Genomic DNA, 13343 nt, shown 5'->3' with positions numbered 1-13343 from the left:
GCCTATGAAACCAAGGAGACTACGAAAATGACAAAGCCCTCATGCCACAAATAGGACTCTCATAGGGTCAGAGGCGAACCTTTGCTTGTGGTCAAATCTGAACCACCTGTGACCCAGAGTGTATCAATTGAGCTATTCCCTCCAGTTTTGCTCCTAGAGGTACTTTACTCAGTACTGAACGGCTCTCTGATGTAGAGAATGTGGATCGCGATATTGCTGTGGATGACGTGCCTCTCCCACTGCATCCTCTGAATTACAAGGATGAGATCCTAGTTGCGCCCGTGCCCCATCAGAGGTAATCGCTGAAGTCATCTGATAGCTCTGTTCTGGAGGCTCCTGCTCTACCTCAGCAGGATGGCCGACAAGGGAGAGTTAGGGATCCATCTCCTTGAGCCTTACATGGGTCCCAGTACAAAGACTGAGCCACAACTCAGCAGTCAAGACCACCAACTTTGCCACCCTGAGGACCTCCCTGTATGCCTCAAGTAGCTCTAAGGAGCAGTTGATCTCTGTATGGGCACCTTGATAATGATTACTATGAACCTTACTCCCCTCCAGTGTTTGTATCATTGAGGTACTGCTTCCTTGACTGCTCGTTAGTTCTAAGGGTGTTAGCCATGGATGCTCTGTCACAAGCTGATGATTTTTCCACCTCTTCATTGATGAGTTTATAAGGATGGCCATGGCTTTGGGACTTGAAGTGAAACATTCAGCTCAGGTAGTGGATGGTGTATTGTTCAGTGATGTTCAGAAGCCTTCTCCCTCTCATTTTCACTATACAGTGTTCCCTCACTTATGGTGGGGGTTGCGTTCTAGGACCACCCGCGATAAGTGAAAATCTGTGAAGTAGCGACACTATTTTAATTTTAATATTTATACATTATTTTGGTCCTTTCCCCCCACAATCCACCCACGGTCAGGTCCGGTTCGGCCTCCCCCACTCACCTGCGGGGTGCTGCAGACCCGCTCCCTCCACGCGTGCCCGGCCACCCTGTCCTCGGACCCAGAGCAGAGAAGAAGTGGCACAGCGCGGGCTCTGCTAGGCCCAAGGCGCGCCTGGTGAAAGAGGCGGGGGAATGGCAGCGCCCTGCTCGTCGATGATAGGACAGATGATAGGATAGGGAACTCTGCTTGGACTGGTCCATGAGGTCACGAAGAGTCAGAAATGACTGAGTGAATGAATAAGACGACTCCTGGAAGAATTCTAGCTCACACTATTGCCATCCATAATCAAGCCTTTCCTCCCCAGCCAGAGTGGTGATAGAGAACCAGGAGATGAGAATGTCAGCCATGAAGTACAGGTTTAACTGAATTCTTCCTGTCCTTTCAAGGCCATTGACAGCGTTCACAGCCATTTCAGAGCCAATCCACTCTGCCCTCACAGAGATCCAAGGGTCATTCTCCCTTGTAGCAGTGCTTACCCACTTAGCGTAAACCCTAACGCTCACACTAGATTTTTGACACTGATACATCCAAAGGAGGGTCTTCCCAATGGTCATTCATCTTCCCAGCAATGAAAATTTTCTGGCAGATTCCTGAGCAGGGCTCTGACATCTTGCCACGAGTGGCAATTTTATTAGCCATCCTTTCACCGACTCTTCGACACATGGGTCCATCTGTAGATTGATCTCTTTGCTGCGGTGGAGAGCACACAATGCCCCTTGTTCTGCATTAGATCCATCTCAAACTACTCCATGGGCTGTTTGAGGGATGCATTCATCTTGGAATAGATGTGCCACCCTTCCCTAGCTTTTCCGCTGGTGCCTCATATTCCAAAGGTTCTCTAGAAGCTTGAGACAGACACAACATGTTGCATCCTGATCACTCCATGGTGGCAAGGGTGACACTGGTAAAGCCAGCTACTGCAAATGTCTTGGTGCACGTGTCATCTTTTTAGTCTCCATGATGACTTTGTGACGATGGCAAAGGGTTGGATTCAGCATCTGAATGTCAAGTCCCTCTGACTGCACTGTGTGCACATTTTACTTGTTTTATGGTATTGGAATAAGCAAAAGAAATGGGTGACCTTTTCAGAACTTTATTATTGAGAAGCTGTTCTTATGGAATAAACCCTTTATTTTTTCACTCAAGGTGCTGCTTTGACGTGTGTCACGACTCCAGTCTCTAATAACTTGGGCCTGCTAGTCACCTAGTTGTGTGATTCACAGAGACCACAAAAAAGAACAGCTTTTTAACTTGTAACAGTATTTCTTTGAGTGGTGGGTCTGTGAATTCACACCACCCTGCCCATCCTCCCCACAGGGACTCCATTGTCTGCAGCTCCAGTCTTGGGACTGAGGAGTTTTGTTTCCAACTGGATCTTTTATGCACTTGGAATAGGGGGGCAGGGTTACCATCAAAACATTTCTGCCTAATGATTCTAGAAGGTTTCAAAGAGGTTCTGCAGGTGTAGAATACCCAGTTGTGTGAATTCACAGATGACTACTTGAAGAAATACAGTTACAGGTAAGCAACCTGTCCATACCAGAAAAAAGGATGATTAACAAAAAATTGAAAGATGGTAAAGATGTGTTTTTAATTAGTACATGTTTATGGGAGACATGACAATGAAGAAAACCTTTATGTGAACTGAATGTGTCTTCTAGCTTATAGTTTATGCAAGCTATGTATTTTATAGTAAGGTGATTTGTAACATTGAAAAGTGCAAATTTAAAGCATCAAAATGGTTTGCAAGTAATACCCGAGCTTCCAAAGAATCTACTAAGCATTGAGGTAATAAAAAAATAACATTTGTTCTGCCCAAGTGTATGCTTTGCAGATAGCATTTCAGTTTTATTTTGTAGGACTTTTCACATAAATACCTATCTTGTCAGGCAAACTTTCCAAACTTCAAGTATCGCTGAACGAACACTGTGAGAAAATCTCTACCATGAAAGATTTCTCCCCAGCAATAGGAGAAATGTGTTGTGCTCAGTTTACAGGTATGAATAAGAGACAAAATGTTTAGAGTATAACAAGACACCTGGGTTCAGTCATTTCCTCTCCTATGTGTCTGGGGTGGGAGGTGTGTGATGGAGAAAGCAAATTCAGGAACGTTGATTAAGCATGTGAGGAGAGCAGATGTGCAAGAGAGAGTAAGAATACTAATGGGCAGGAGCATGGGGGCTGGAAAAAGAATGGGTGGAGATATGAAGTCTTTCTTCCAACATGTGTTTTTTGGAGCTGAAACTACAAATATACAACTTTTCCAGGAGAAAAGGTTAAAGATCAATTTGTGAAGGAGGCTGGGAGTGAAGAAGTTCACATACATAGCTAGGCATAGAATCACTGTTTCAACAATTACATATTGAGCAAAATAGATATTTAATATATATAAATATATTATTTTCCAGAAGACCAACAATGGTATCGTGCATTGGTTTTGTCCTTTGTTTCTGAAAACACAGTTCTAGTGGATTATGTAGACTATGGAAATGTTGAAGTTCTCGACTTATGTAAACTTCGACCAATCGTTCCAGAATTAATGGAACTACCAGCCCAAGCTATTAGGTGTACTCTATCAGGTATGAAAGAAAGTGATAGCCAACTATGGCAACAAGCAAGTCTTTCTCTTTAAAAAGGTGAAATAAGAGGGGTATTTTTTTTCCTTTTTTTAAGGTGTGAAGCCAGTATCTGAAACCTGGTCCACAGAAGCAACTTCAGTCATGAAGAAGCTATTTCATAATAAAGTGGTCATCATAAAAGTATTGACTATGAAGGAAAATAATTTTGTAGTAGAAATTACAGATGACTCCATGACTCCAATAATAAATGTCTCAAGTTACCTCTTAAAATCAGGATATGCAGTAGAAGAGTCACCTGCAGCAGTAGTAACTGAATCAAGAACTACTACCTCGGAAGAAATGAGTGGCAAGTATTTTACTGTAATAAGTATCTGCCTTCATAATGACAGCTACATTAACTGTACAAAGATTCAGGTTTAGAAAAAGCATGTGATCATGATGTTTTACAGCAGTGTCATGGATTGATCCCCTTCATCACTACAGTAGGCAAGGAATAGAGTCTAAGACAGTAGTACTCAACTAGTGAGTCCCCAGATGTTTTGACCTTCAACTCCCAGACATCCTTACAGATGGGATTTCTTGGGACCCACAGGTTGAGAACCACTGGTCTAAGAGGACTAACCCTTCTACATTCCTTAGTCTAGTTCCTACCTTGGGTCCTCATATGCTGTTGAACTAACTTATTCCTTGGCTTTGTCTTTATAGCTTTTATCTTCCTTGTTATTTACCATTTTCTTCCACCTTGTTGCCTAAGTTTCTTCTTTTGGCTGCTGCCTTTAAAAAATCTTGTTTCTATCTTTTCATCTATTCTCTCTGGTCTGAGATGAGACTAGGCAGAGAGTAATGAGTATTTAGGCTGCTGTGAGAGAAATATTGTCAATGAAGACAACATTGGTATCACTGTAGAATCTAATCTACCACCAAGTCAAATTGGTTTAGGGACATTAAAGTTCAAGCAACAGACAGAGTTAGATCAAAAGGGACAATAATAAATTATCTGTTCTGCGTGAGTGCAGAAAGGGGCTGGAGATCATGGGGAGACCTCTTCCTCAGGCAGTGGTCCAGCCTACTAAATTATCTTTTTCCACCCTTTCCGCTGCTGTTCAGAGTGATAATGGTGCCTGCAGGGATAAGTCCGGTGCCTTATTTATGGCATCCTTCTGACCAACACAGCCATAGTTTGCCTTCCTCCACCTCTCAAAGGGCAGGTACGTGGCACTTCCCCATGTCTAATCTTCACTCAGACCTGTGGCCAAGCTTTTCACCTGGACCTGCACATGCTCCATCTCACAGCATGGGGATAACATAACTTCCCTACAAATTTGAAAGATACTCCTAGCCTCATGCAAAGACTCCACCAGAAACCCATGTTTGTAAGTAGCAGAATTCTGTTCCTTCACAGAATCACAATCGGAACATCCTGTCTTTGGTGTCAATTGTTTTATGTTTCCTCTTGCGCCTAAAGGAACAAGCAGCAATTGTGGCCAAATCAAACTCTTATTTCTTCTACGTGTTGTCTGTGAAATGCACACATATGGGTTTCCCCAGTGCGCCTGCGCAGAGTTCGGAATGTTCTGGAAGTTTAAAAGTGAAACAAATTGGCGGGAGCCCCGCCCACTCTCCCCATGTAGTATATGTAGCCGTGGGCGGGGCTACGCCTCAGTTCTTCTTTCCGCGCGACAGCAGACAGTAGGAACCTTTTGTACTCCTCTCTCTTGGATTTGCAATGGTTTTTGACTCTGGACTGGCCTTGACTTGCTGCCCTCTCCTGCCCCACTTTCTGGACTGGACTTTGACCACGAATCAGGCAATGTCTACTTTATTCTTTAAAAAATGCAGCTCATGCAGAGCTAAGCTGCCTGACTCAGACAGGCACAACATGTGCCTTTTGTGCTTGGGGGAAGGGCACGTTCCCCCAAACCTGCCCAATTTGCCAATCTTTCACCCCCCAAGCATGCAGAAACAGCGAGGCCCGCCTTAAGGCCATCTTCTATGAGCAAGCCCTGGCGCCAGAAGAAACACGCGTCCAAAAACGGCCCTGCCCAGAGGCCTCCCCTCCTCCTCTCCTAACTGAGGCCTTAAACTCCCTCCCAGCCAGAGAAGAGAGTGCTGCCGAGGATTACCTGGTGCCTGAAGCGCCACGCAAAAAAGCCAAATCCTCCAGGGCCAGGGAGGCCAAACAGAGGGCCCAAAAAAGCCAAAAAAAAGGGAGGCAACTCACTGGCGAAAAGCCCTTGAGTCCCCCGCTGCAAAACCGGGCTGGAGAAAACATACCTCGGGACCGAGACTCTCCAAACCCGCCCTCTCCGCAGGAGACTCCTCCCCACTTGTCTCCAGTTAACTCTTTGCAGCCTCTCACTGAAGCAAGCAGTGAAGCTGCCCCTGATGGCCAAATTGCAGAGCCCTTCCCCACGCAGGGACGGCCTTAACCTCCTCCCCGCTCAACCCCAGATAGGCAAAGCCTCCAGGAGGAGGGGCGAGGCTGCACCATGAGGGCTGCTCGGTACCGTGGGCGCTCCCCCTCCCTCGAATCCAGGGCCTCAGGCTCTAGGAGCCCATCCAGAGCATCCTCCTACTCCCGGTCTTTTTCCCCTGGCCGCAACCGCCCTTATTATGCTGATTTCTTTTATCCCTATCCCCCTCCACCCCCCTTCCCCTATGGGGCTCCTGGTTACTATGATTTTTACCCAAACCGAGGCCAACTTCCTCCTCCAGTGCCCAGGCAGCCTCCTTCTGCTTCAGCCTCCCGACCAGAGGCCACAATACAGGCACTGCCTCACACTCAAGGACCTTCCAGCTCCTCCCAGGCAACTGAACCAAATCTGCCTGAGCAAGGAAGGGAGCTAGCTCACATCCAATCAACTCCCGTTCCTGACACACTGCAAGACAGGGATCTAAATGCATCTGAAGGAGACACCCCTTCATTGGCATCCCCTCAAACTGAAATAGATCAAGACCCTCAACAGGCAGAGGATTTTAGAAATTTTTCAGCTCTCCTCATTAGACTCTCAAAAGCCCTTAACCTACCCACCCCCAAACCAGCTAATGTTGTGGAAGATCCCTGTTTTTCCTCCTCAGAACAACAAACCCCAATATCCACAGCCCTCCCAAACCTTCCATACTTACTACAAGTTATCAAAAATGTGGGGATAGCCCCATCATTAGTACCAGCTACTCCAAAACGAGCCGAAAACCTTTATAGGGTTGATCTCTCTACAGCCTCTTGGCTTGCAAAAATGCCTAAGGCCAATTCAGTTGTTACAGACGCCCAACCTAAACCAACTCAAAGGGCACAGCTTACACCCTCAGACAGAGAGGGTAAGAAACTTGATGTAATGGCCAAAAAATTCTATACTTCAGCCTGCCTCTTCGCCCGTATGGCTCACTATGGAGTATTCATGAGTGTATACCAAAAATTTCTCTGGAATAAAATGGAATCCTTCCTCGATTCTCTTTCCCCTCATCAACAAACCCTTGCCAAAGCTTTTCAACAAGAAGCATTATCTCTCACGGCCTTTCAAAAGGACCTAGCAAAGAATACTGCCGACGCATCGGGAAAACTCCTTGCAAGTGCAGTGGCCCTACGAAGACATGCATGGCTCCGAGCCGCCATCTTGTCTCCCTCCGCTCGCTCCCTTATTGAAGACTTACCAATGGATGAAGCGGGACTTTTCAACCCGGAAACAGACTCCCAACTCGAACATTCTCATAAAATGAAACAAACGATCACCAAGTATGGACAACATCAATACCAACCCTACCCCTCCCTGCATCGGCGATGGCCTTATCAACCACAATACTACCGGGGCCGCTACAGTCCCCTGCCCTTTCGAGGAAGACAACGGCAGCAGCCTGCCTCAACAGGCAACCGCAGACCACCCCTCCACATGAAGGGCCAGTACCACGGAACAAAACTGGCAGACAATAGGAGACGGCGCTTTTAGCCCCTCTCCCCCTACTACCACTCACTCCTCCCCAGTTCAAACTATGTTTCCCCCCCCCTTACCACCCACACTTACCTTGATAGACTCTCTCCATACCTTGAACGGTGGCAACAGATCACATCAGATGCCTGGGTGCTAAACATTATAGAGAGTGGCTATGCTATAGAATTCCTTTCCCTGCCACCCGTGGGACACATCTGTGCCACTTCCCCCTCAAACCCCCTCCTTGAAGAAATAAGTTCCTTACTTGACAAAGGGGCAATTTCCCCCGTCCCTCCTCACCACGTTTCTTCCTGTTATTTTTCCCGTTACTTCTTAGTAACCAAACGCGGTGGCAGTCTTCGCCCCATCCTAGATTTACGTGGTATTAATCTGTACATCAAACCACGTAAATTCCGCATGGTGACACTCCCCACCATCCTTCCCCTTATTGGGAAGGGATCCTGGCTTGCGTCTATTGATTTGAGGGATGCTTATTTCCATATTTCCATTATGGAAGATCACCGTAGATTTCTCAGCTTTGCAATAGGAGACTCCTGTTACTCATTCAACGTCCTACCCTTTGGCCTTTCCACAGCCCCAAGGGTCTTTACCAAATGCATGTCAGTAGTGGCAGCCCATTTACGCCGACACCACATAACGATTTTTCCGTATCTGGATGATTGGCTTTTATCAGCGGAATCCCGCGATCAATTGCAATCTGATATTCATTTCACTTTATCTTTTTTGCAGACCTTAGGTCTCGTTGTCAACAGAGAAAAATCCCACCTCTCCCCTACCCAGCGTATCACCTTCATTGGCGCCCTTATAGACACGCAGTCCCAAAAGGCCTTCCTATTTCCAATATTTCTACCCCGCCCTACCAGAGGAAAGATTCAGAAACTTAAGAACTATGGTCTCCGAATTGCGCCACTATGGACGAGCGTCCGCCTGGACAATCCAATCCACCTTAGGCCACATGGCCTCAACTACAGTGGTTACACCATACGCTCGCCTCCGCTTCCGAACCTTACAAAACTGGTTCGTCCGGAAATTCGACCCAATCCAAGATCACCAAAACATTGTCCTATCACTTCCTCAGGACGTCCTCAACTCCTGTCACGACCCAGGCTGCAGAGCACCAATAACCATACACAGAGGCCAGATTCTATCTAATATCTTTATTAAGGAAATATATAAAGTTAATAAAAGCAAGTGTATGAAATAGTCCAGAAGTAGACCTTTCAGGGAAGGTCAAAATTAGTCCAAGAAAACAATGTCCAATATGAAATATTAAGGTCCAAAGTTGTAATCCAATAACCGAAACACTCACTTTGCCAGGCAAAGTGAGGGGAGATGACAAGGTCCTTTAGTCCATGAACTTGAGCAAGGCTAGGAAATAACTTGAAACAAGGCTTGATACAAGGCAACAAGGAACGAGGAGCGAGAACAAGGTCCGTGGAATTACTTGGCAAAACCCGGGAAACAAGGCAAGGCTGAGTCCTGGAAAACAAGGCAAGGTCCGTGGAGGTAAACAAGGCTGGAAACGGGAGCGAAGGCTTGGAATCAGGAACAAGGCTTGAAACAGGAACGAGGCTTGGAAACGGAGCGCGCTGTCCACACACAACTTACTCCAGTAGCTGACGAATTGACTCCGCAAGATCCCTTTGTGGGTAAAACACCTAAATAGGGTCTAGTTTTCCCACCAAAGAACAGTTCACTGGGGAACCAGAAACGAAAGCTAATCTCTGAGTCCAGATGCATGACTCCTTAAAGTTTCTCATGGAAAACAGGCTTAATCAGCTAAATTCTTAGCAGCTATCCTAGCACTCCTGCGAGAGGCCGCTTGAACTCCTCTCTGTTGTTTACAAAACTCGTGGCGAGAAAACACAGGAGATTTAGGCTCAGGGCTTGTTTGACAGACTTCTGGAAGACAAATCTCTTGCAGGTGCAAGGTTCCCAGATCTGGCTGGGAAGGTTCCAATTCTGACTGAGACGGTGAAAAACCCAAGTTCTCCTCTTCATCTGGGACTACAGTGCCATGAATGGGATTACATGGCCCATGACTCATCACAACTCCCTCTCATGGTGGACAAAGAGGTCCAATGTGTGCTCGGGACTTCCATTTGTTTCTCCTCGCCCCTCAGTCTCACTGACAACAGATGCATCAACACTAGGTTGGGGCGCACGCTTACAGAACCTAACAGCCCACGGCCGTTGGTCAACACAAGAACAAAAGCTCCACATCAACGCCTTGGAGCTCCTAGCCGTGGAAAAGGCCCTGAAATCCTTTGCCCACCTTACCAAAAACCAGGTCATCCAACTTGTCATGGACAACACAACAGTGAAAGCCTACATAAACAAACAGGGAGGGACCCGCTCACTCACTCTCCTCTCCATCGCATCACAAATCTGGGAATGATGCATTCGCAGGAATATTTTTCTCATAGCGATTCACCTGCCGGGAGAGGACAACGTCCTAGCGGACTCCCTGAGCAGAACTCCCCTCAGCAACCACGAATGGAAACTCCACTGCAGGGAGTTTCGCTTCATCACCAGACGTTGGGGAGTTCCTCAGGTGGATCTCTTCGCCTCCCCGGCGAACAAACAGTGTCCTCAGTTTTGTGCTCGGATACGTCCTCACACATCCCCAGGCTGCTTAGGAGACGCCTTCCTCTTCACGTGGGTACCAGAACTGCTATACGCATTTCCACCACTCCCACTCCTGACCAAAGTGGTGGCCAAAATCGTATCAGACAATGCAAATTGTATTCTCATAGCCCCTTGGTAGCCCCGACAGGCCTGGTTCACACCCCTCCTGAAGGCATCGAAAGGCGACTATGTCCGCCTGAGGAACAGCCCTGATCTTCTCACAGTCCAGGATGGTCTTGTGAGACACCCAGACGTAACATCTCTACAGTTGACAGCGTGGAGGATCAGACCACGGCCCACCTCTCCGACGCCGTCTGTAGAATAATCTTTGCAGCCCAAAAGACATCAACAAAGCGATCTTATACATATAAGTGGTCTCGATTTAATGAATTTGCCTCCACCTGTGAAGTAGACCCCTTTACAGCCCCTACTTCAGTAGTACTCGACTTTCTAGTCCACCTATCCTCTAAACATATGTCTCTATCATCAGTCAAGTGCTATACAGCCGCTCTGTCTTGGTTCAGAAGGAAAGCAGGACAGCCCTCCCTGTTTCACGATCCACTCCTACGCCTATTCCTTAAAGGCTACAAAAATACTTACCCACCTAGCTCCTTACCTCCTCCATCATGGAGCCTGGAACTGGTCCTTTCTCAGATGTCAAAGCCCCCATTTGAACCAATGGCTTCTAGCGATCTCTCCCACCTGTCTTGGAAAACGGCATTCCTCGTCGCGATCACATCCGCTAGACGAGCAAGTGAAATTGCAGCCCTATGGGCTGACGCTCCGTACATCCGTTTTTCTGACGACAATGTGACCCTTCAGACGGACATAGCATTCCTAACGAAGATAGTTTCACACTTTCATATGTGCCAGGACATTGTTCTACCCACCTTCTTCCCTAACCCATCATCTCCCCTGGAGACGACTCTTCACTCTCTTGACGTCAAAAGAGCACTACTGTTCTACATTCATAGAACTGCCCCCCACAGAAAATCTCCAAGACTCTTCCTCAAATATAGGAAAGATGCCTTGGGCCTTCCAGTCACTTCTCAACGTCTGGCCTCCTGGATCACCTCGGCGATCCGCCTGGCTTACCAACTAGCGGGCAAAGAACCACCATCTCATGTAGCTGCACACTCCACCAGGTCACTGTCAGCCTCCCAAGCCTTCCTCTGGGGTGTAGGGTGTATCCCTGCAAGATATCTGCAAGGCAGCTACCTGGTCATCTCCATCAACGTTTGTGTCACACTACAAGCTGGACATCCAGGCGAAGAAGGATGTCGCGTTCGGCAGGGCAGTGTTATTCTCTTGTGTGGCATGACCCACCTCCAAGGTTAGTAGCTTGCTATTCACCCATATGTGTGCATTTCACAGACAACACGTAGAAGAAGTATAGGTTGCTTACCTGTAACTGTATTTCTTCGAGTGTTGATCTGTGAAATTCACACAGCCCGCCCATCCTCCCCGCTGAGGTCATGCCTCGGTCTCTCAGCTGCTGTCTGCGGCGGAGAACTGAGGCGTAGCCCCGCCCACGGCTACATATACTACATGGGGAGAGTGGGCGGGGCTCCCGCCAATTTGTTTCACTTTCAAACTTCCAGAAGGTTCCGAACTCTGCGCAGGCGCACTGGGGAAACCCATATGTGTGCATTTCACAGATCAACACTCGAAGAAATACGGTTACAGGTAAGCAACCTATACTTCTCTCTTTATACATCCTATAGTTAAGAGGATCCTGAAAGGAGTACACCACATGTATCCACTTGTGCTTCCACCTACAACTCCATGGTCCCTCTCATTGCTACTCTCCAAGTTGATGGGGTAACCATTTGAGACACTGGCATTCACTGATGATAGACTAGTCACCTTAGAATCATTTGTCCTTGTGATAAGTGAACTTCCAAGTTTGTGTTCTGATGTACCATTTTTGGTTTTCCAAAAGGACCAACTGGTCCTTTGATCAGATGTGCCCTCTCTACAGAAAACTGTATCCCAGTTCCATCTGAATCAGGAAATCATACTGTCAACATTCTATCCTTATCTGCATTCTTGGTTGAACCAATCTCTGCATTAATTTGCTGTACAGTCACCCAAATCTCTTGACAAAGATTTTGGAAATGGATTGTTGAAACAGTTTGGTTCACTTATTGACTAGCTAATAGGGGTGTGCATAATATTGTTTTGATGTACCATATTCTGGGGATTTGGGCGTTTCGGCTGCCGAATCAGGGCAACTGAAGCCTTAGCTGATGTGGATCATAGCAGCTGGATCTTTTCGGCTAATGGGACTTAATGGCACTCTACCCGAGGCAGAGGCAACGTGTAGGCAGCCATTCAAATCAGGCTCCACTTCTTTCTTCCCCTGCAGCCTCCTCCGTCCCTTCTGGACCCCCCCCCCCCAGAACCCGCTTGAGGCAAATGAGAACTCGCTTTCTCAGCAGCATGTTGTGCGGCATATGCATTGAAGGAGCCTCTATGTTCCCTCCCAGGGTATGATGGGAGTTAGATATTTCATTCCACATTATTTACTTATTTCCTGTCAAAAGCATTGCATAATAAATACGTTTAAAAGCAATAAAATAAAGGAATCACAAACAGCTAAATGGTTTTAAACCAAAAGTGGGCAACAACAATCGCATTGTCAATAGCTTTAAACAACTCCTCCTCTGTGCAAGAGGCAGGGCTTTGTGGGCAAGCATACATATGAGGAGTTGATTGTTCTGCTCCACAGTCACATAAGGTGGAGGATTCCTCCAGGTAGTGCCGTCTTGCCAGGTTGTCTTTTGATCTGCCCACTCTACTTCTCAGTCTCTTTAGGCACTTCTAAGTTGCCCATTCTTGGTTTGCCTCTGGAGGCAGACCCTCATGGGGGGCCATCCAGTTGGGATGCCTAGTTTAGCTGCCCAGAGGGACACCCTTGCTGTTGCTGGGGGAACATCAAGAGGAGTGGTGGTTCTCTATCTATCTATTTATTTATTTATTTATTTATTTATTTACAGTATTTATATTCCGCCCTTCTCACCCCGAAGGGGACTCAGGGTGGATCACATTGTACACATATAAGGCAAACATTCAATGCCATATAACATAGAACATTTATCCCTAAAGTTAATACATCTTTTCATAGCATTCAAGAATAATTTCACCATCTTTTTTGTCCTAATCCAAAAATTGTGGCATACTTTAGATGCACAAAAGGCCTTATAAATTATATTAAGAGTATCCAGCACTTTTGTGTTTCCGA

The 13343-nt window shown here is 46.7% G+C and overlaps 1 protein-coding gene across 11 annotated transcripts in view; it reads left to right on the top strand.

The window, feature by feature from the left end:
- Positions 1–13343, top strand: part of tdrd1 (tudor domain containing 1) — a 66533-nt gene that overhangs the window by 40400 nt on the left and 12790 nt on the right. For 9 of the 11 annotated variants that reach the window (XM_062975702.1, XM_016995067.2, XM_062975699.1 and 6 more), the window contains 3 exons: positions 2835–2942; positions 3354–3524; positions 3619–3870. In XM_062975702.1, the coding sequence (XP_062831772.1) occupies positions 2835–2942; positions 3354–3524; positions 3619–3870 (531 nt within the window). The remainder of the gene's footprint in view (positions 1–2834; positions 2943–3353; positions 3525–3618; positions 3871–13343) is intronic. The other 2 variants (XM_062975697.1, XM_062975698.1) reach the window with 2 other exon arrangements.

Source organism: Anolis carolinensis, chromosome 3 (genome assembly GCF_035594765.1).
Source record: "Anolis carolinensis isolate JA03-04 chromosome 3, rAnoCar3.1.pri, whole genome shotgun sequence".
NCBI lineage: Eukaryota > Metazoa > Chordata > Lepidosauria > Squamata > Dactyloidae > Anolis > Anolis carolinensis.
Note: the sequence above shows the minus strand (reverse complement) of the source record. Positions and strands in the feature narration are given on the sequence as shown.